Below are 20,146 nucleotides of genomic sequence, written 5' to 3'. Positions count from 1 at the left end.
ATGAACAGCTGGAGAATGCAAATCAAGTTTAAGTTTATTGTCATCTGATTGTACATGTGGAACCTGATAAAACAGTGTATCTCCAGACCATAGTGCACACATGTACAGTACACCCTACACACAAACAACATACTGTATATATATATGGTGATACAGATAAATATATCTAAATAATTTTCAGCAATAGATTCTGCATGTCCCATTCTCATCTTAGACATGAACATCTTCAATAAGAGACAATCCACCTACCCTGGGCATTCAATGGCATTACCAATGCTGAGCTCAGAAATGCAACTACATTCATCACATGAATACAATGGCTGCAAGAACAAGTCATAGTCTGGGTATCTTGAGGTGAGTGACTCACTACTAACACCTAACAGCTCACCCAGCATCTAAAAAGCCAACAGCTTTCAAGAAACCCAATGTTATAAAGGATGAAGAAGTCTGCTCAAATGTGACCTCCACCCCCCCTTCCCCCACCCCCAACATTTCCCTCTGCCATTGGTATGCAATGGCTGCAGTATGTACCATATACAAAATGTGGCTACTTATTCAGGTTACTCTAACTGCATCTCCTAACCTCCAACCTCAACCACCAAGAATAATGAGTAATGAGGGCAACAGCCAGGTGAGAGCAGCAATACCATTCAGGTTTCTTTGCAAGATGTTCTCTGACCTGCATGGGAAAAGGTTCGTCTGTCTTTATTCTTTGCTGGGTCTAAATCCTGGTATTCTTTATCCACTAGCCCTGTGGAAGTACAGTGCCCTCCATAATGTTTGGGTCAAAGACCCCTTTTTTTCCTTTATTTGCGCCTGAGCGCTACAGTTTAAATTTGTAATCAAACAATTCACATGTAATTAAAGTGCACATTCCAGATTTTATTCAAAGGTATTTGCATACATTTTAGTTTGACCATCTATAAATTACTGCACTTTTTATACATAGTCCCCTCGTTTCAGGACACCATAATCTTAAATTTAAATTTAGACATGCAGCATGGTAACAGGGTCTTTTGGCCCATGAGCCGGTGCTGCCCAATTGCACCCAATTGACCTACATCCCCTGGTACATTTTTGAATGGTAGAAGGAAACTGGAGTCCCTGGGGAAAACATCAGGCACAGGGAGAACGTACAAACTCCTTACAGACAGTCCTGTCTCGATTGCTGGCCTGTAACAACCATGTTGTGGTAACTGCTACGCTAACCGTGCCACCCAAATGATTGGGACTTACAGCTTCACAGGTGATTGTGAGTATTCCGGTATATTTAATTGCTTCATTGGTGCAGATATGAGAGCTAGGCTTGTTCAAAGCTTTGATCACCTTTGCAGTCTTGTTGGCATTTTTCAACCTGAGGGTTAGAGTTGTGCCAATGAAACTCAAATAAGCCATTATGAGGCTGAAAAACAAGAATATAACAGTAAGCGACATTGCCCAAACTTTAGGATTACCAAAACCAACTATTTGGGAAATCATTAAGAAGAAAGAGCGTACTGGTGAGCTCAGTAATCACAAAGGGACTGGTATTCCAAGGAAGACTCCTCTACTGATGACAGAAGAATTCTCATCATTATCAGACAGTAGTTATTGTATAAAAGACTGTGTGAAGATCTACCACATTGTTCAAACTTAGGACAAACCCACAGACCATCTTGTCATTATTCCCTAAACAATAGAGCATAACAACAATTTACAATAGCATTACATTGTATCCTGAAGAGTGTTTCTGATCTGTCAGATATACCTTTGGGGATTTTTCTTCGTTATGAGAATTCTTCTTTGATCCAGATTCTAGCATCTGCAGGTTCTTATCTCTCCATATGCATTGTACCTCACACAAACAAATGACCAATCAGCTAATCTGTTTTTGATGGTAGTGGATAGACATTAGTTAGGACACCAGGTGAACCCTCTTTTGAGTCCACCTGTATAGATAGACAACAACTTATGGCTGATCTGAAAGATGGAAGCTCCGAGAATTGAGCACTTCCCTCTGGTGACCTTGTGTGTTTATGATATAAATGGGGGAATAGGAGTGCTCAGAGCTGGTATAGTTTTGATGGGTTGAAGGCCCTTGTATGCCATGAAAAATATTATGAAAGTTCTGTCCTAATGAGCAGGCTATTTTGCAAAAGTTCCAAACACACCTTTTTCAAGTTGTTTGGAGTTCTGAACTTCTCAAATAACGTGTCGTATTATTTTTTTTCCTAAAATCATTTATAAGGTAATGTGCTTTTCTGATAAGGGAATACATGTCTATATTTTGTCCATTGCACTAATTATACACAAACATTTTTTAGCAAGTAAATATTACCTGCTTAATATTGTCACAATGTAATTGTATTGGATTGTTGCTTCTTTATCTAAGAAAGGATATTTCCTCCCTCCCCACCAATCGTCCTCTTGGGATCTACTCTTGTGACCACAGGAGATGCTCCACTTGCACCCATACCTCCTCCCTCCGCACCATTCAGGGCCTCACAGTCCTTCCAAGTGGAGCAACATTTTACTTGTGGAAAATATATATTTGCTACAGAGAGAGTAAATTGAAGATTCTTGGGAGTAAAACATGAAAATCTGTAGACACTGTGGTTGAAGCAAAAACACAATGCTGGAGAAACTCAACATTGTACTTTATATAGCAAAGTTTCCCCCCCCCCCCCACCCTCCCTTCTCCACCTGTTAACTCCTGCCTTAGCAACCACGCCTACCCCCCACCCACTCTTTCATTCAGACACTTGCCGAAATGTTTCCATACCTTGAGCTCAAGCCCAAAATGTCAGTTATGTATTTTTACCTTTGCTATATAAAGGACACTGACCTGCTGAGTTTGTCCAGCTTTGTGTTTTTACTGATTCTCAAGAGGGTAGGATTGTTGAATGAAAATGGATTGGGTTGACCAGGCCTATATTCACTAGACTTTATTAAAAGTATAAATAAAATTCTAACTGGATGTGGGAGGATATTTTCCTTGGTAGAGGGGTAAAACACGAAAGTCTGCAGACGCTGTGATTGAACTAACAACACAATACTGGACAAACTCAGCAGGTCAAATTGTTCTTTATATAGCAACGATAAAGAAACATAACCAAAATTTTGTGAGTGAGCCATTCATCATGGTGTGAGTAACATGCAGGCAGACACATGAATAAAATGGTGGGGGGAGGGATAGGTGGGAGCAAAGACCCACAGGCAAGAGGTAAGGGAAGGAGGGCATAAGAGAAAAGGGGGCAAGGGGGATGGATTTGTGAATGGAGAGGTAAGGGATGGAGAGCTGGAGAAAAGGAGATAGTGGGATTGGGAAGAGGGATCAATGTACATTTCATGTTTTACATTGTTGTCGTAATACTTAGTCACCATCCCTGAAGCACCTTATTGTTTCTCCCTCCTCTCTGTTGGTTGGTTGAAGGGCATCCCCTCTGTGTCAGCCCCTCTGTGTCTGTTAATGGGAGGACTCTAAACTGGGATCCTTCCCCAAGGTGCCATCGTGTTGGCTGCACCAAGCTTCAGCTTGTCCCTCAGCACATACTCCTGCAGCCTGGAGCATGCAGCATTCCCACACCAACATCTCAGTGTACTGAAAGACCAATAGATTTCTGGCTGACCAGAGGGCATCCTTCACCGAGTTGATGATCTTCTAGCTGTTCTGGATGTTGGACTCAGAGTGTGTTCCCAGGAACAGTTAATAAATCAGGGAATACTCTGTACCATGGCTGCTGTGGATGAAATATGAAAAAGCCCCCTGCATTCCTCTCTATACACTCTTTACAAATCTACATTTAGCAAAGAGGCAGGCGACTGTCTCCAATCCGTCGCAGCCGGCCCAAGGACAACATGTGTAGAGAGTGATGTTCCATTTATGCAAGAAAGATGTCATTGGAAGGGCCCCTCTCACCACCAGCCAGGCCAAATACTGGTGCTTATTAGCCCTGGTGATGTTGCATTCCACCAAATGACCTGGATGATCTGCTCAGAGAACCACCCCGCCACATCCATTGAGTCCCCATCTCTCAGTTTCTGCAGGATGTTCTGTGCTGACCACTGCTTGATGGCCTTGTGTTGAAGGTGTTGTCCAGAAAAAACTTTTCAACAAAGGATAGGTGGTGTGATAAAGTCCAGCTAATTGGACATTGCATGGCAACAGGGCCAGGCCTATTCTTCGCAATACCCAGGACAGGTAGAGCCTCAGCAAGTAGCAGCAATTGGTGCCATCATACTTGGGTTCCATGCACAGCTTGATGGAGGTACACACGAAGGTGGGCCACATTTTTTGGTGACACCTTTGGACTTTACCCATTTTGGAACCACAAACAAATCTGAAAATTCTGGTAACTGCCAGGGTGCAGATGCGGGGAATGGGCCACACCTGCACTACGTACAGCAGCACCAAGAGCACCTCACACCTGATGACCAAGTTCTTACCTGTTAATCAAGAGGGAGCACTGTGCCCACAGTCCCAATTTCTGGTTGACCTTTGTGATCTTCTCCGACCAATTTTTGTTGCACACCTCAGCCCCTCAAAACCAGTTCCCCAGCATCTTCAGGGAGTCAGATCTGACTGTGAAGGGGATGATGGAGCGGTCTGGCCAGTTACCAAAGAGCATTGGTTAAACTTGGCACTTGATGCGGACTCAAATTGCCTGCATATGCTGGCCGGTCTCCAGGCCGATCGTGTGGCTGGACCGAGGGCAGTGACATCATCCATGTGCAGGGAGGCCTTGACCTGAGTTTCTCCACTGCCTGGAAGAGACACTCCTCTTATGCTCTCATCCTTCCTGATAGCTTCAGCAAAAAGCTCTATGCAGCACATAAACAAGACTGGAGACAGAAGGGAGCTTTGCCTTACTCAAGACTTGATGGGGAAACTGTCTGTTTCCCACCTGTTAATTTGGACTGCACCACAAATGTTTGCTGTTGTGCCCTTCCTCCTTTTTATCCATCTCTTGCCTGTGCTCCTCCCCCTGCCCCTCACTCATTCAGGTGCCTGTCTACATTTTGTTGATGAAGATCTCAGGCCCAAAACATTGGTTATGTACCTTTATCTTTACTATATAAAGTACAGTGTTTGATCTGCTGAGTTTCTCCAACATTATCTTTTTCTTGGCTAATAGGCAGTCATGCAAGATACGTTAAGAGTTGAGATGACAGAGATTTCCACTCTTATATTTAGACATACTTCTAAACATACATACATTAGAGGGTGATATTCTCTACTACTGTGAGAAAGACAAGTCACTGAAAGTACAGGGTATTTTTAAAAAGTAAATCGTCATGATCGTATTAAAAGGCAGAGCCGGTTTCAAGTGTATAATATTCATATCTTGATCTTATTTTCCGTGCTTCCTTATTTTTGATGTTTTTGTTCCCTCTGAGTGCCCATGACTGTGGTAGGCCAAAATAGTCTTTATCCAATATCTTTCACTCTCTTTGTTTTCACCCTGAAGAGCTTGTCTGTTCATGTTTCTGAAAACGAAAGAGGTAAAGTTCTCATGTTCTTCATTTCAAGTTGCAACTCTTTTCTGGTGAGCTAACCTTTACAGTTGCAAGACCATCAAGACCAGCTTCCTCGAAGATGCAGATTCAACAAATGAGATGCAAGAATGAATATGGCTAACTCTGTTAAATTTTTCCATTAAGGCATTTGAAAACTGTAAACAAAAACATTCAAAGAACCTCTTCTATTTTCCAAATTGGCTGGCATTTGGAGGGTTGTGTGGTAGAATTACATGGGATAGAATTTTAAGAGTTTTAAGGCATAATTTCTTTCCACAAGATACAGAATGTAAGCAAACTAAAGTCACCACAGTAAAGTCTCTAGGAATGGACCATAAAAAGGAACAAGATGGTCTCCTTGATGAACAAAGCAATCGTGCTAAATGTTGCACATTCCCATCAGGAAGGCAGAAAACTGTTCTTCAGCAAATCCATTCAATAGGTAATGTTTTACATTTTTTATTATAACTGTACGTCTGCGAATATTCAGATTTGTGTGTGCAGTACACTATTTTTTTTAAAGCTGAGATGAAGGAGACCACTTTGAATTTCACTATTCCCGGTTAACAATTTTAGGCCTGAAGCCTTGACTATCTATTGCCTTCCATAGATACGACCTGGCCTGCTGAGTTCCTCCAGCACTTGCTTCGTGTTTTGTTTAATTTCACTATTTTTTTAAACCATAGAACACTAAAGCACAGAAACAGCCCTTCTGTCATTTTTATCTGTCCCGAACTATTTTTCTGTCTACTCCCACTGATCTGCACCCATTCCATAGACCTTCATACCCTTCCCGCCCATGTACCTACCCAAATTTTTCTGAAGTATCAAAATTGTCATTAAAATAGTCAATGACCATCACCTAGTAGCACTCATATCTACTATGATAAAATGCTTCAAGAGGTTGGTCATGAACCATTGTATATATTTAAGAAGAAAAATGTCTGTATGTATCTTGGTCAATATGGTTTATAGTGTGAAAAATAAAAATTAAAAAAAAAGAGGTTGGTCATGAACAGAAGTAAGGACTGAATCTGCTGCAATTTGCCTACTGTCACCATCACTCCACAGCAGACACAATATCACTGACACTCCACTCGGCGCTGGATCACCTGGAAAACAACTCTTAAAATTGGCTGCTCTTCCTCGACTACAGCTCAGCCTTCAATGCTATTATTCCCTCAGTGCTGGTCAACAAGCTCCAAACCCTGGGCTTCTACACCCCCCCCCCCCCCTCTGGAAATGGATCCTTGACTTCCTCATCAGGAGTCTACAGTCAGTACAGTACGAATTGTAAACTACGTCTTCTCCTCACTGTCGATCAACTCAGATGCATCTCAAGGATGCGTGTTAGCCCACTGCTCTACTCACTCTATACCTAGGCACAATTTAAATACTAACTACAAATTTGCCGATGATGCCACGGTTATCGTCAGAATCACAGATAGCAATCAGGAAGTGTACAGGAGAGAGAGAGAGAGAGATCAGTTTGTTGAGTGGTGTCACAACAATAAACCTTGCATCCACTTTTAGCAAAACCAGGGAAATGATTGTGGACTTTAGGAAGAAATCAGGAGAACACAAACCAGTGCTCATCAGGGGCTCAGCAGTGGTGAGGGTCAAGAACTTCAAATTCCTGGGTGTCAACATCTCTGAAGATCTGTCCTGGAGCCTCCATGACAATGCAATGACGATAAAGGCTTGATAGCAGCTATACTTTGTGAGGAAATTCGGTAGGTCACTAAAGACTCTCAAAAACTTCTACAGGTGTACTGTGGAGAGCATTTTTGCTGGTTGCATCACTGCCTGGTATGAAGGCTTGTTAACTCGACCTGTGACATCATGAGCACCAGTCCTCACTCCATCAAGGACATCTACAAGAGCCATTGTCTTAACAAAGAAGCTTCTATCCTTAAGGACCCCCACCACCTATGCCCTCTTCACTCTGCTACCATTGGGGAAAAAGGTACAGGAGCCTAAAGACAAACACTCAGCAGCACAAAGACAGCTTCTTCCCCTCTGCCATCAGATTCCTGAATGAATAATGAGATAGACACTACATTACTTTATCTTTTTCTTGCATTATTTTTATTTATTTTGCAAGGTGGTTTATACGAATGTTTTCAGTATGAAGCTGCTGCAAAACAATGAATTTCAAGACTTGTTCATGACAATACATTCTGATTTTGAAAATTCAGCCTGCATTTTCTAATTCAGCTGGCAGCTCATTCCACACTCTCTGCGTGAAGAAGTTCCCCCAATGTTCCCTTTAAACTTTTCACCCTTAGCCCATGTGCTCTAGTTTTTAATCTCCCTTGCCATGTATTTTTGAAGACATTAACTCCAATATCTATCCAGCCCTTACTTATTTACTAACAGGCCTTAACAGACGCCATTTGCTTTTGCTTGTGTTCCAGCAGAGTTTGGTTGTGTAACAAGGCCCATGGCCTCCCTTGCTTCAGTGAAATTAGTTTGGGGCAGATGTTCTTTTTGCAGATAGCCATGTGATGAAACAAAATTGATGTGCTCAGATGGTGGTGTATTTTATTTTAAACCTCTCCCCCACCCTGATTCACCCTCACTCCACAATATCCACCAAGTCAAAATCTACCAGGCTGCTAAACACTGATCCATTATAGATCAGCCACTTTCAACCTTTTTTTCCCAGTTATAGCTGCCCTAGGATTCAAAGTTTATGGGCCTCCTTCCCTATGAAGCAGTTAAGTTTTGGTTTCTTCCATACTTTTCTCCTATCGACTACATAAAAATTATGTGTTAAAAGGAAAATAAAGCTTTTATTTAAATGTGCTGAGGCCCCCATTGAGAATGACTGCTTTAGATCAATGTTGCTCTGTTTAGTAGTTCAGAATCAGAACGGTTTTTATTTGATGCATAGGTAATACAGGTGACAATTGACCCCATTTCATTCTTAATAATTAGGGATGACTATCTGGGCATTATTAATTTATGTGCATTTTCTTTCCAAATCTTTCAGAAAATAATAAAACAGAGAATAATGGTATAACACTATTTCAAGGGAAAACAGAAGGTACTATAGAATATAGAGTAAGTGTCTTCCAATTATACCACTTTATTTGCTTATCTTTCTGAGTAGCATTCCAAGTGGAGGTACAATGTGAAATTCTTTTAACAGGTAAGAGTGGAGGATACACTCAGTAGCATCGCCCTGAAGTTCAACAGTACTCCAAATAAACTGGTTAATTTAAACAAGCTCTATTCACAAACTATTGTTCCTGGCCAGGTATGTATACTGTTAATGACAGATGACCTGTAATCCTAGGAATAAAATAAACCTCTGACAGAAAACCGTTGAATAATTAGCATATAACAAAAAAACAGTGACTGCATAATGAACAGTAAAGAAGTATATTTTCATGTCAGCTAATCTTTTGATATTCTGATGCAAGCGTTGTTTAACAGTAATTCCAAAATGTTTTAATCTATAAAATATAATGAATGCAATTGAAGAAATTAAAATATGGATTCTGATTCATTATGAGGTTGTTTATTCCTGCACAGATATAGTTTTATTAATTATAATTGCTTACCTTTGGAGGCAGTAATTAAATTAAAAACCGCATCACCTTTCAAGAACATGGTGGTTGACATTAAAAAAGAGACTGTGGAACAGAGAGGGACATGTTGAGGATAAATAGTAAGGTGATCTCATAGAAATTACCAAATGGAAACAAGGCTGTGTCAATCTATTTTGGCAAGTATCTTTATCCTAAATATACTACTTGGTTTCTGCAAAAGATCCCCATGATCTTGTGCCTAATTGTTAAATACACATAGTATAGCAAAGATTCTGGATGCCTAATGGTGTAAGATAGAAACATGAGCTCGACACTTGGCACTTGCCTACAGTGGAAGGTTGACTATGATCATGTATTTACCTGTGCATCAAATCTGGATCAACAAGAAATGAAACTGAATTGACATTTTTTTTCCCCCCTGCAGCGATTGTACATTCCATATCCAGCCAGTGCACAGGGTGACAACAGCCCCTTATCCTTAAGTCCAAACCAGTCATCAAGTCTGTCTTCATCAGATGCTGAGTATGACAAACTTTTGGTAAGTTTTGCATAACCAGTTTGAACCAATGGTTCACTTCTCACATCACTCCACCCTGCTCCTGGTTTGCAACAGGGCTTCTCTTAAAAACAATCATTTTATGTTTCCTGCTGATTGGACCTTGTAAAAATTAGTCTCAGATAGTGGAAAACGTTATTTAGCATTAATAAACATTGTTGATTTGCAATAGTAACTATATAGTAACCATATAACCTCAGGACAAAAGCTGTAGAATATTGGGGTTTCTGGAGGAGGTAATGAAGCACGAAAGTCTGCAGGCGTTGTAATTGAATTAAAACCACAGAAAACACTGTAGGAATTCAGCAGATAAAGGAGGTAAAGATACACTGTATAACCAATGTTTTAGGCCTGCGCCCTTCTTCAAGGTATGGGTAAAAAAGCAGGTAGGCACCTGAATTAAAAGGGCAGGTACAGGAGTACAGACCAACAGACAAAAAGTGTTCATTGGATATGGACAATAGGATTGGTGAGAATTGATTGGGGGAGGGGGATATTGGCTGTCCAAATGCAGAGCTGGGGGGAAGAAGACAGAGGGAAAAGGTAAGCGAGAATGACAGAGCTAGAGAAAAGGAGATAAAGGGAAAGATGGGGATGGCTAACGGAAACTGGAGGTCGATGTTTATGCTATCTAGTTGAAGGGTGCCCAGACAAAATATGAGAATTTGTTCCTCCAGGTTGAGAATTGTCTCAGTATGGTAGTGCATGAGAGCATGGAGAGACATGTAAGAAATGGAATGGGGCGGCGAATTGAAATGGGTGGCCACTGGGAGTTCCCCATTATTGCAGCAGACAGAGCCAAGGTGTTCAATAAAACGATCTCACAGACTGCATCCAGTTTCTCTGATGTAGTGGAGACCACAACGGGAGCACTGGATGCAGTAGCTGACCCCTTTCAGATTCACAGGTGGAGTTGCTTCACTTGGAATGACATTTTGGGGCCCTGAATGGTACAGAGGGAGGAGATTCACAGGTGGAGTTGCTTCACTTGGAATGACATTTTGGGGCCCTGAATGGTACAGAGGGAGGAGGTGTGGACACAAGTGAAGCACTTCCTGCAGTCACAGGGGTAGGTGCCAAAAGGGTGATTGGTGGGGAGGGAGGAGAGCGGAGTGATCCCTGTGGAAGGTGGAGAGGTAAGGAGAGGGGAAATATGTGTCTGGTGGTGGGATCACGTTGTAGGTGACAGAAATGGCAGAGTTTGATATGTTGGATGTGGAGGCTGGTGGGGTGGTAGGTGAGGACAAGGGGGAATCCTGTCCTTTTTGCACCTGGGGGCGGGCCAGGGCAAATGAGCAGATAATGAAGGATATGTGGGTGAGAGCCATTGATGGTGATAGAGGGAAAGCCACATTGTTTTAAGAAGGAGGACAACTCTGATAAACTAGCATGGAAGACCTCATCCTGGGTGCAGATGTGACGGAGATGGAGGAATGGAGGGAAAGAAATGGAATCCTTACAGGGGACAGGGTGTGAAGTGGTGCGGTCGAGATAGCTGTGAGAGTTGGTGGGTTTGTAAAAGAAAGGAGGAGGTACTTGAGGCAAGTACTTTTGCAATGTTTTAGGAACGTTTGGTGGATGGATATGTGGATAGGAAAGGTTTAGAGGGATATGGGCCAAACACAGGTAGATGGGACTGGTGTGGGTGGAACAGTTTGGTTGGTATTGGTAAATTGGACTTAAGGCCCTGTTTTCACACTGTGTGTTTATGACTCCCTGTAGAGGTACAAGGGCCAATTTGTTATGCAGAATGACTTGTTCATCACTGTGAAATAGATACAAAGTTCTTCAGAGCAGAAATAGGGTTGCGGTAACTTTGGAAAATAACTTGGCTCATCAAATGTGTTCCATCCTGACCAACTCTATTCATGGATAATCTATGAGGGCAATAAGTAGCACACAAAGTGGATGAAAAAAGAGTAAAGAACGATCTGGAGAAGATAAGTAATGGGCATGGAATGGAGATTTTACATTTTTGGTCACCTGAACTACAAACCTCAACAGAAATAGTAATTTTTTAAAAATCCAGCAAGGCCTTAATTGAAAGATAACCTTAAGCAGCTGTGTGTAACTTCTATGTTTGTTTGTACTGTGCATCAGGAGGTATTCTACTTTTTATGACTGCTTCTAATTGATCTACCATTTTATAGACTGAAATTTATAAACCACAGTTACCGATTTTGAATATGACAAAATGCCAGTAATCTGTTTCAGTTTATGTTGATATGAGGAAGCAGGTATAGTGTTGATATAATAACCCTTCAGAAAGAAGAAAGAATGGATACAGTGATTAGCTTTCAGAGCATTTGCTGTTGTCCTGATATTTACAGGTGAAACTATTTGTCTGAAGTCTTTCTTTTTTCTCTTTCTTTGGTTTGGCTTCGCGGACGAAGATTTATGGAGGGGTAATGTCCACGTCAGCTGCAGGCTCGTTTGTGGCTGACAAGTCCGATGCGGGACAGGCAGACACGGTTGCAGTGGTTGCAAGGGAAAATTGGTGGGTTGGGGTTGGGTGTTGGGGTTTTCCTCCTTTGCCTTTTGTCAGTGAGGTGGGCTCTGCGGTCTTCTTCCAAGGAGGTTGCTGCCCGCCGAACTGTGAGGCGCCAAGATGCACGGTTTGAGGCGAGATCAGCCCACTGGCGGTGGTCAATGGGGCAGGCGCCAAGAGATTTCTTTAAGCAGTCCTTGTACCTCTTCTTTGGTGCACCTCTGTCTCGGTGGCCAGTGGAGATCTCGCCAAATAACACGATCTTGGGAAGGCGATGGTCCTCCATTCTGGAGATGTGACCTACCCAGATAAAGGCATTGTGGTAGAGTTCCTGTCCTGACCGATGAACGTATTTGCAGCACAAAATATGCATCTTTGCGAATACAACTTGTGTGTTACTTGTTGTAATCATAAACAATCTTTACAAGGCAAAATGTAAAAATAGAAAAGGTCCAAGCTATAGACCTTCTCATCAACTTTCATCTCTGAAAGAGACATGCATTTATATGCCATCTTTCAGGACCTACATTCAGGTTAATCTGTGCTGAAATATAGAAAGCATAGCAGTGGATTTCTTACAGTAGAATTTGTATTAAATGTCTCATGTCTTGGCCAATATGTTATCTTCTATCAACAAAGTATTATGACTAAAAATATTAAAAAGGCAAGAAAGTGCCTATATTCATTTGATAGGAATGATTAAATTCCTGATCACAGTTTGGAGGAAATAACAGGTGTGTTATGGCTTCTCAAAGTTCCTTGTAACATAGAATAAGGCAATTCAGCCCATTGAGTCTATACTGGATCTCCATGCAATCCCATCAATTTCACTCCCCACTTATTTCTCTGTAATTTATTTTGACCCACACACCTCTGAGTCCTCTGCATCCTCACTCCACAGTTACTCCCAAAACAGATTGACCCTGTATTGAATGTGCCCAGAAGTATTGAACTGCACGTTTCACAAACATTTCTACGACTGATTCCACCTGCATTGAATTCGCCCATCGTTATTGAATGAAGCTCTACCGGGACCAATGCCTGAAGAGGGCGCACAAAATCAGTGAACCGGGTGCGGACTCGAAAGGCCAACATAGCCTGTTTCCACTCCGTGAATGGTTATAGGGTTATATTCTCTCCAATAATCTTAACGCCTTGTCTAATCGATCAAGTAGCATATGTCTGGGACGTGGGAGAAAACCCAAGCAGTTACATGGAGAACAGGTAAACTCCACACACTGCAGCGCAGGGAGGATCAAGCCTGAGTTGCTCGAGCAGTGGGACAGCAGGTACGAACCACTGCACCACCACTGTGTGACTAACGTTCACTCTGTAATTCGCAGGATGCTGATTCTGCAGAAATGTCGAGGGTACAGTGGTGCAGCTCACACTACATCATCAGCTCCTCGTGTCCAATCAGGGATGAAATACCTACATCTGAAAGATTCTTAAAGATCTGTTGCAAGTATTTCACAGACAGAAAGGTAAAATGTTCCGGTTAGATATAACTGCCAGATATGTTCAGTATATTTTACACAAGAACTTCACAGAGTCATAGAACAGGCCCTTCAGCCCATCTAATCATGGATTGCTTCAACACTGCTAAAGGATTGTTAGCATTATTGCAAAGTCACTTTTCCCCCCCACTAGGAATACTGAATTAGCCATTTTTTTTTGTATTTGTTACTCCTTTTCTTTCCATTAATGTGCAATTGTATTTTTTTTTAGTTGTTTTGTTTTACAAAGTATCTGGTGGGCTGCAGCAAATAAGATTTTGGTGCACATGTAGGCTGTACTGTATGTTACAATAAGCTCGTTATTGTTATAACAACTCATTTATGGCAACCAAATTAGCACTTTTGGCTTGAACTATTTGACTGCACTTGGTCCATGTGCCTCTACATCCTTCCTCACCATATATCTATCTAAATGTCCCTTGAATGTTATAATTGTTTCTGGTTCTATAGCTTCCTCTGGCAGCTCGTTCTGGAGACTAGGAGAAAATGTTGACCCTTAGTTCCTTCTTCCCTCTCATCTTAATCCAATGCTCTCCTAGTTCTAGAATCATCCACTCTGGGTAAAAACTGTGAATATTCACTTTCTCCATGCTTCCCATGATTTTATAAACCTCTATAAGGTCATGTCTAATGCCCTTTCAACTAGAATCACCTATTTATATCGATTAAGAATACTTGTATGTAGTTGATGCAATATGTGTTCCACCATAACTTCACCTGAATTATCTGCATTGATATCACACTTGACTACGTGTATATTCCAACAGATGAACACAGAGCTTTACTCCATGTATGCAAATATTGTATACTTAGAAAATACTTGACGTTGAAAAAAAGTTCAAATAATAGAAAAATCAACCAATTCATAAGATTGACATTCTCAGCTACAGTATTTATCCTCAAGACTTGTCTCTTCTGGATAGCATTACAGGATCACCCTTTGAGCAAAAATATTAAACAACAAAGGGATATATTCAATAGACATGTCTCTGTAAAAATGTTTCCGGAAATTGAATTTGAAAAGGATTTTTTTATTTAAATATAAATGAATTATTTTAAATTATACAATAACACAATTTCAAGGGTACTTTTGGTATTCAGCTGTCAAGAATAATGATTTCTGTTATGAATTTCAATGCTTTTAATATTGCAACAAAATACTGATGGCTTGTCAGTAATCATTTCTCATTGTGTTTATGTTTTTTGATCTGTCTGCAGGGGGTTATAATAGGAATCTTGTTCGTCACTCCAAAAAAGATATTTTTTGACCCATACAAATCCCATCCTCTTATCATTGAACATGGCTGTGAAGATTACTTCTTTGCCTGCAGCACAAAATCAATAATCTCAGCAGAATCTCACAAAGACATTTCTCAAATGAAGCTTTATACATCCTCTCCTTTGTAAGTAGTTCAAAATCAATCCATTTGTAGCAGAATATTTATTCAGTTTATTTATTCAGTTTTTATCCATTCATTCATATGTGGATCACTGGCAAGGGTAGCATTTATTGTGCATCTTTAATTTTCCTTAGCTGGTGCTGAGCTGTCTTCTTGAATCTTTGCCAGCTGTGTGCCAGAGATCCTCCCACAAGGTTGTGAGGTGTGAATTGTGCGATTATGTCCCAGTGTAAAGAAAGAGCAGCATTACATCCCCAAATCAATGCAGGTGATGGTGTTCATGCTCCTGTTGACTTTGTCCTTTCAGGCGCTGACGCCACAGATTTGTCAAGGAGGCTTGGCAAGTTGCAGCATGAGCATCTTGTGGATGGTGCTCACTGTTGACAAATGAATTCTGCAGTTAATTTTTTTTAGACATGCAGCACAGTAACAGGCCATTTTGGCCCATGAATCCATGCTGCCCACTTAAACTCGATTAACCTACACCCCCAGTACATTTTGAATGGTGGGAGGAAACCGGAGTCCCGGGGAAAACCCACGCAGACGCTGGGAGAACGTACAACTCCTTAGAAACAATGCGGGATTCGAATTCCAATCCCAATCACTGGCACTGTAACCGCGTGCTGATAACAGCTATGTCATCTGGGCCGCCCTAAATGATCTATCCTATATTAATGTATAATCTTCAGAATCATAATTTATTGTCATGAACATGTCACAAAATATGTTGTTTTGCAGCAGCGCTACAATGCAAATATTGCTATAAATCAGATGTTAAAATAAATAAATAAATAGATAAATAAATAGGGCAAGAAAATAGGACAAAGTGAGGTAGTGTCTGTGGTTCATTGTCCATTCAGAAACCTGATGGCTGAAGGGAAAGAGCTGTCCTTGTGCTGCTGGGTGTTCATCTTCAGGCACTTGTACCTCCTTCCTGATGTAGCAGAGTGAAGAGGGCATGACCTGGGCGGTAGGGATCCTTGAGGATAGAGACTGCTTTCTTAAGACACCACCTCTTGTAGATGTCCTTGATGGAGTGATAAACTGGTTTCTGTGATGTTGCTGGCTGTGGTGCACTGTTAGCCAGAAGCAGACACACACAAAGATAAAGACTGTACAACAGGCTTTAATCCACAAAGACTTCCACAGAGCCAGGCTGGCTGTGGCTACAGCAACCCTGAGTGAGGCTGGCGCAGGCTTATATCCAGGAGGGTGATTGACACCCGACCAGATGGGGCTTGATCCATTCAGGCCGACTGATTGACAGCCTGCCAGGTGTTGTCCTATCCCCTTACACTCCTGCAGGTACAGAGGTTTCCCCCTGCAGTAGGCCGGTGGTGTACCACCACACTGGCCATGTTAACAACCATCAGTGATGCAACCAGCCAGAATGCTCTCACGGCATACCAGTAGAAATTTTTGAGAGTCCTTGGTGACATGCCAAATCTCCTCAAACTCCTCATGAAGTATAGCCACAGGCAAGCCTTCTTCATGATTGCATCGACATGTAGGCTCTCATTCATAAAAAGAATACTTTTTATGGTCTATTAGGCACAACATTTTATAGATGCAGTCCTCTCAAACAACCATTCTCAACCTTTTTTTGGCTATGGTACTCTGCTCAAAATTTATGGGCCCCCTTCCCTGTGAAGCAGTTAGGTTCAGTTGATTTCTTCCGAATGTCTCTCCTACCAGCTACATAAAATACATAAAACATGATTTGAGTCCTTAAATGTGCTGTGGCCTCCAGCCGTTAAGAATGGCTGCTCTGAAATATATATTGAATATCTGCAAAGTAAACATAAACTCCCAGCAGCTACACAGCCGAGCTTCATAGGGTTGTAAAATGTATTTCCGTAACATGCCAAATTATTGTGGAAATTGTACAAAATATGAGGAATTGCAAGTCCATAGGAGAGGACTAGCAAAAGAATTTTGCAGGGAGAGTTTTGCCCTCAGAAAGATTATGTATAACATGGGGTTGTTGATGTCAGAGTCAGATAAGGGCAGAATCAGGCTCAGCTGTGATATCAGGGAGTGAGTGAAACACGCTGTAATTGGAGTAAAAACACACCAAAATGCTGAAGGATGTTTCAGGCCTGAGCTCTTCTTTAAGGAATAAGCAAAGAATAAGCAAAAAACACGAAATCTCAGAATAGAGACAGTGCTGGCTAGTGGAAGAGTCCAGACCAACAAAAGGTGTAAATTGGGTACGTTAAGAGGAGAGGTGAGAATTGATTTTGTCTGTGTGAAAGGAAGCAGGGAAAAGGGAGAGAGACAGAGCTGGGGAAAGGCGATGGGGGATTTAACAAAAGCCAAGGAAGTTGATATTAATGCGATCAGGCTGAAGAGTGCCCAGTCGGAAGATGAGGTATTGTTCCTCTAATGTATGGGCAGTCTCAGTCTTGCAGTGCGTAAAAACATGGACAGTCATGTCAGCAAGAGAACAGGATGGGAAATTGAAATTGGTGGCCACTGGGAAATCCATGCTATTGCAGCGTATAAAGCAGAGGTGCTCAACAAAGCAATCTCCCAGTCTGCGCCCAGTCTCTCTGATGTTGAGGTGTCCACAATGGGAGCACTGAATGCAGTAGATAATCCCTACAGATTCACAAGTGAAATGTTACTTCAATTGGAAAGACTGTCTGTGGACCTGAGTGGTAGTGATGGAGGATGTGTGGGTGCAAGTGGAGCATCTCCTTTGGACACAGGGGTGGGTACCAATGGGACACATGGTGGCGAGGGAGGAGTGGACAAGGGCATCACAGAGGGAGCAGTCCCTGTGGAAAGCGGAGAGGGGAGGAGAGGGGAATATGTGTCTACTGGTGGGATTAATGGTGGAGGAAGATGTATTGGATGCAGAGGTTGGTGGAGTGATAGGTGGGGACAAGCGGAATTCTGACCTTGTGTGTGGGGCCAGAGCCAGGCAGATGTGCAGGTAATGGAGGCTATGCTGATGAGCGCCAAGTTGATAGTGGTAGAGGGAAAGCCATGTTGTTTGAAGAAGGAGGACTTCTCTGATGATCTGGCATGGAAGTCCTCATCCTGGGTGCAGATGCAACGAGATGGAGGAATTGAGAGAATAGAATGGAATCCTTACAGGGGACAGGGTGGGAAGAGGTGTAGTTGAGTTAGCTGTGGGGAGTTTATGGGTTTGTAGAGGATGTTTATCTCATGAGATGGAGACAGAGAGATCAAGGAAAGGGAGAGTGTTGCTAGAGATGGACCAAGTGAATTTGAGGTTGGGGTGGAAGTTGGCAGCAAAATGGATGAAGTCAACGAGCTCATCATGGTTGCATGAGCATCCACCAAAGTAATCATCGATGTAGCAGAAGAAGAGTAGAGAGGCCTTGCCTGTGTAGGCTTGTAGCACAGATCGTTCTACATATAACCATACAACCATTCACGGAGCGGAAACAGGCCATGTTGGCCTTTCGAGTCCACACCGGTTCACTGATTTTGTGCGCCCTCTTCAGGCATTGGTCCCGGTAGATCTTCATTCAATAACGATGGGCGAATTCAATGCAGATGGAATCAGATAATAGCAAAACTATGAGCAAACAGATTGGCTGTCTGTGTACCAAAAATAGTAAAACTTGAAGAAACTGAATTTATTAAGAAAAGACAAACAATGGACAATATCTCTAAGTTCATTAACTTAGTACAAGGAAAGAAGACTCCAACAGTGGCGGTTGCTTTTGATGCAGAGAAAGCCATTGACAGGGTAGAATGGAATTATTTATTTTCAGAACTACAGCGGTTCAACCTACCTGAGAAATATATTAATTGGATTAAAGCATTATATAAGGGACCATTGGTGAAGGTGACAGTAAATGGATATATAATCGATAGCCAACAAAAATGCAGGCATAGTTGGGGCCCATGCGTACCCCTTTGAGTTGGAGAAAATTGGATGAGTCAAAGGAGAAGTTATTGAGGGTGAGGACAAGTTCTGCCAACCAGTGGAGAATTATGGTGGAGGGGTACTGGTTGTCCAGAAAGAAACGAAGGGCTTTGGAGACCTTTGGTATGGGGGATGGAGGTGTACAAATAATTGGATGTCCAATTGGGATTGAAACATTCTGTCTGCAGACGCTGTGATTGTAGTCAAAACAAAAATCTTGGAGGAAATCAGCAGGTCTTGCAGTGTCCATAGGAGGTAAAGATATAACCGACATTTTGGGCCTGAGCCCTTCTTCAAGATATGAGTAAAAAGCAGGAAGGCTTCCACGCTGGTCCTCAAAACTGCAAACATGTGAATTACGATCAGCTGTGTGAAATGCTGAAAGGAGTATGTTGTTTCCAGTGGGAGATCCACTAAGGGAGTTTGAAAAGAGAAGAAATTAAAACACTGGTAAAAATGGAAACACTACAGTCTTTTATACTAATTTAAGCATTATTATGCACTCATGCTGGCAGTTAAATTGATAGAACAATTCCTGTTTCTAACTTTCAGTTAAAACACAATGTTGGTTTATTATGGACTCTCATATACTTCATAAACACATTCTGAAGATCCAGAAATGATATTTAATTCATTCAAGATACAGTTAAATAAGTAAACTAGCTTGAAAGTGTTGTTTTTTAAATTTTAATCCAACTACCGTCAAGCCCTAAAGAACTTAATCCAAGGATCCAGAGTAAAAATGACTGAAGTCCCAATTCCTCAAGGCATTTTTATAACTGATGCCTTTCTTTTTTGTGCATTATTTTTTAAATTTATTGTTGTGAGGTGGTTTCTATGTTTTTGGCAGGTGGGAGAAAAACCACACAGACACGGGGAGAATGTACAAACTCCTGGCAGACAGCGCTTGATTCGCACTCGGGTTTCTTGACGCTAACCGTGCCACCCAAAACCAAAATTGCAATGAGCAAACCATTTATCAAATCAAACATGATAAATTGTATAAATCTATCTTCAAATTGGGCTTTGTCGCTTCATTATTTATTCATTAAAACCAATGTATTTCTTTGTCATAAATGCTGCAGAGTAGCTACATATAAAAAAATGGAAGAGGACTGCTAAATTAGATCAAAGCGATCCATCTAACATCTAAGTGCCTTTTCCCAAAATAACACTGGGAAGCAAAGCAAGTCAAGGGAAAAGATAGAGAATCTGGGAGAGAAGACCA

General features: G+C 41.6%; 1 protein-coding gene across 4 annotated transcripts in view; it reads left to right on the top strand.

The window, feature by feature from the left end:
* Nucleotides 1-20,146, top strand: part of LOC138741334 (nuclear receptor coactivator 7) — a 90,412-nt gene that overhangs the window by 5,687 nt on the left and 64,579 nt on the right. Inside the window, exons 2-8 of one of the 4 annotated variants that reach the window (XM_069895222.1) lie at nucleotides 215-354; nucleotides 5,783-5,938; nucleotides 8,492-8,562; nucleotides 8,651-8,758; nucleotides 9,478-9,591; nucleotides 13,441-13,581; nucleotides 14,833-15,017. In XM_069895222.1, coding sequence (XP_069751323.1) covers nucleotides 5,824-5,938; nucleotides 8,492-8,562; nucleotides 8,651-8,758; nucleotides 9,478-9,591; nucleotides 13,441-13,581; nucleotides 14,833-15,017 — 734 coding nt within the window. In that variant the 5' untranslated portion in view covers nucleotides 215-354; nucleotides 5,783-5,823. Of the gene's footprint in view, nucleotides 1-214; nucleotides 355-5,776; nucleotides 5,939-8,491; nucleotides 8,563-8,650; nucleotides 8,759-9,477; nucleotides 9,592-13,440; nucleotides 13,582-14,832; nucleotides 15,018-20,146 lie in introns of all 4 variants that reach the window. The other 3 variants (XM_069895221.1, XM_069895220.1, XM_069895219.1) reach the window with 3 other exon arrangements.

Source organism: Narcine bancroftii, chromosome 8, assembly GCF_036971445.1.
Source record: "Narcine bancroftii isolate sNarBan1 chromosome 8, sNarBan1.hap1, whole genome shotgun sequence".
In the NCBI taxonomy this organism is placed as follows: domain Eukaryota; kingdom Metazoa; phylum Chordata; class Chondrichthyes; order Torpediniformes; family Narcinidae; genus Narcine; species Narcine bancroftii.
This window is presented reverse-complemented; position numbering and strand designations above follow the sequence as displayed.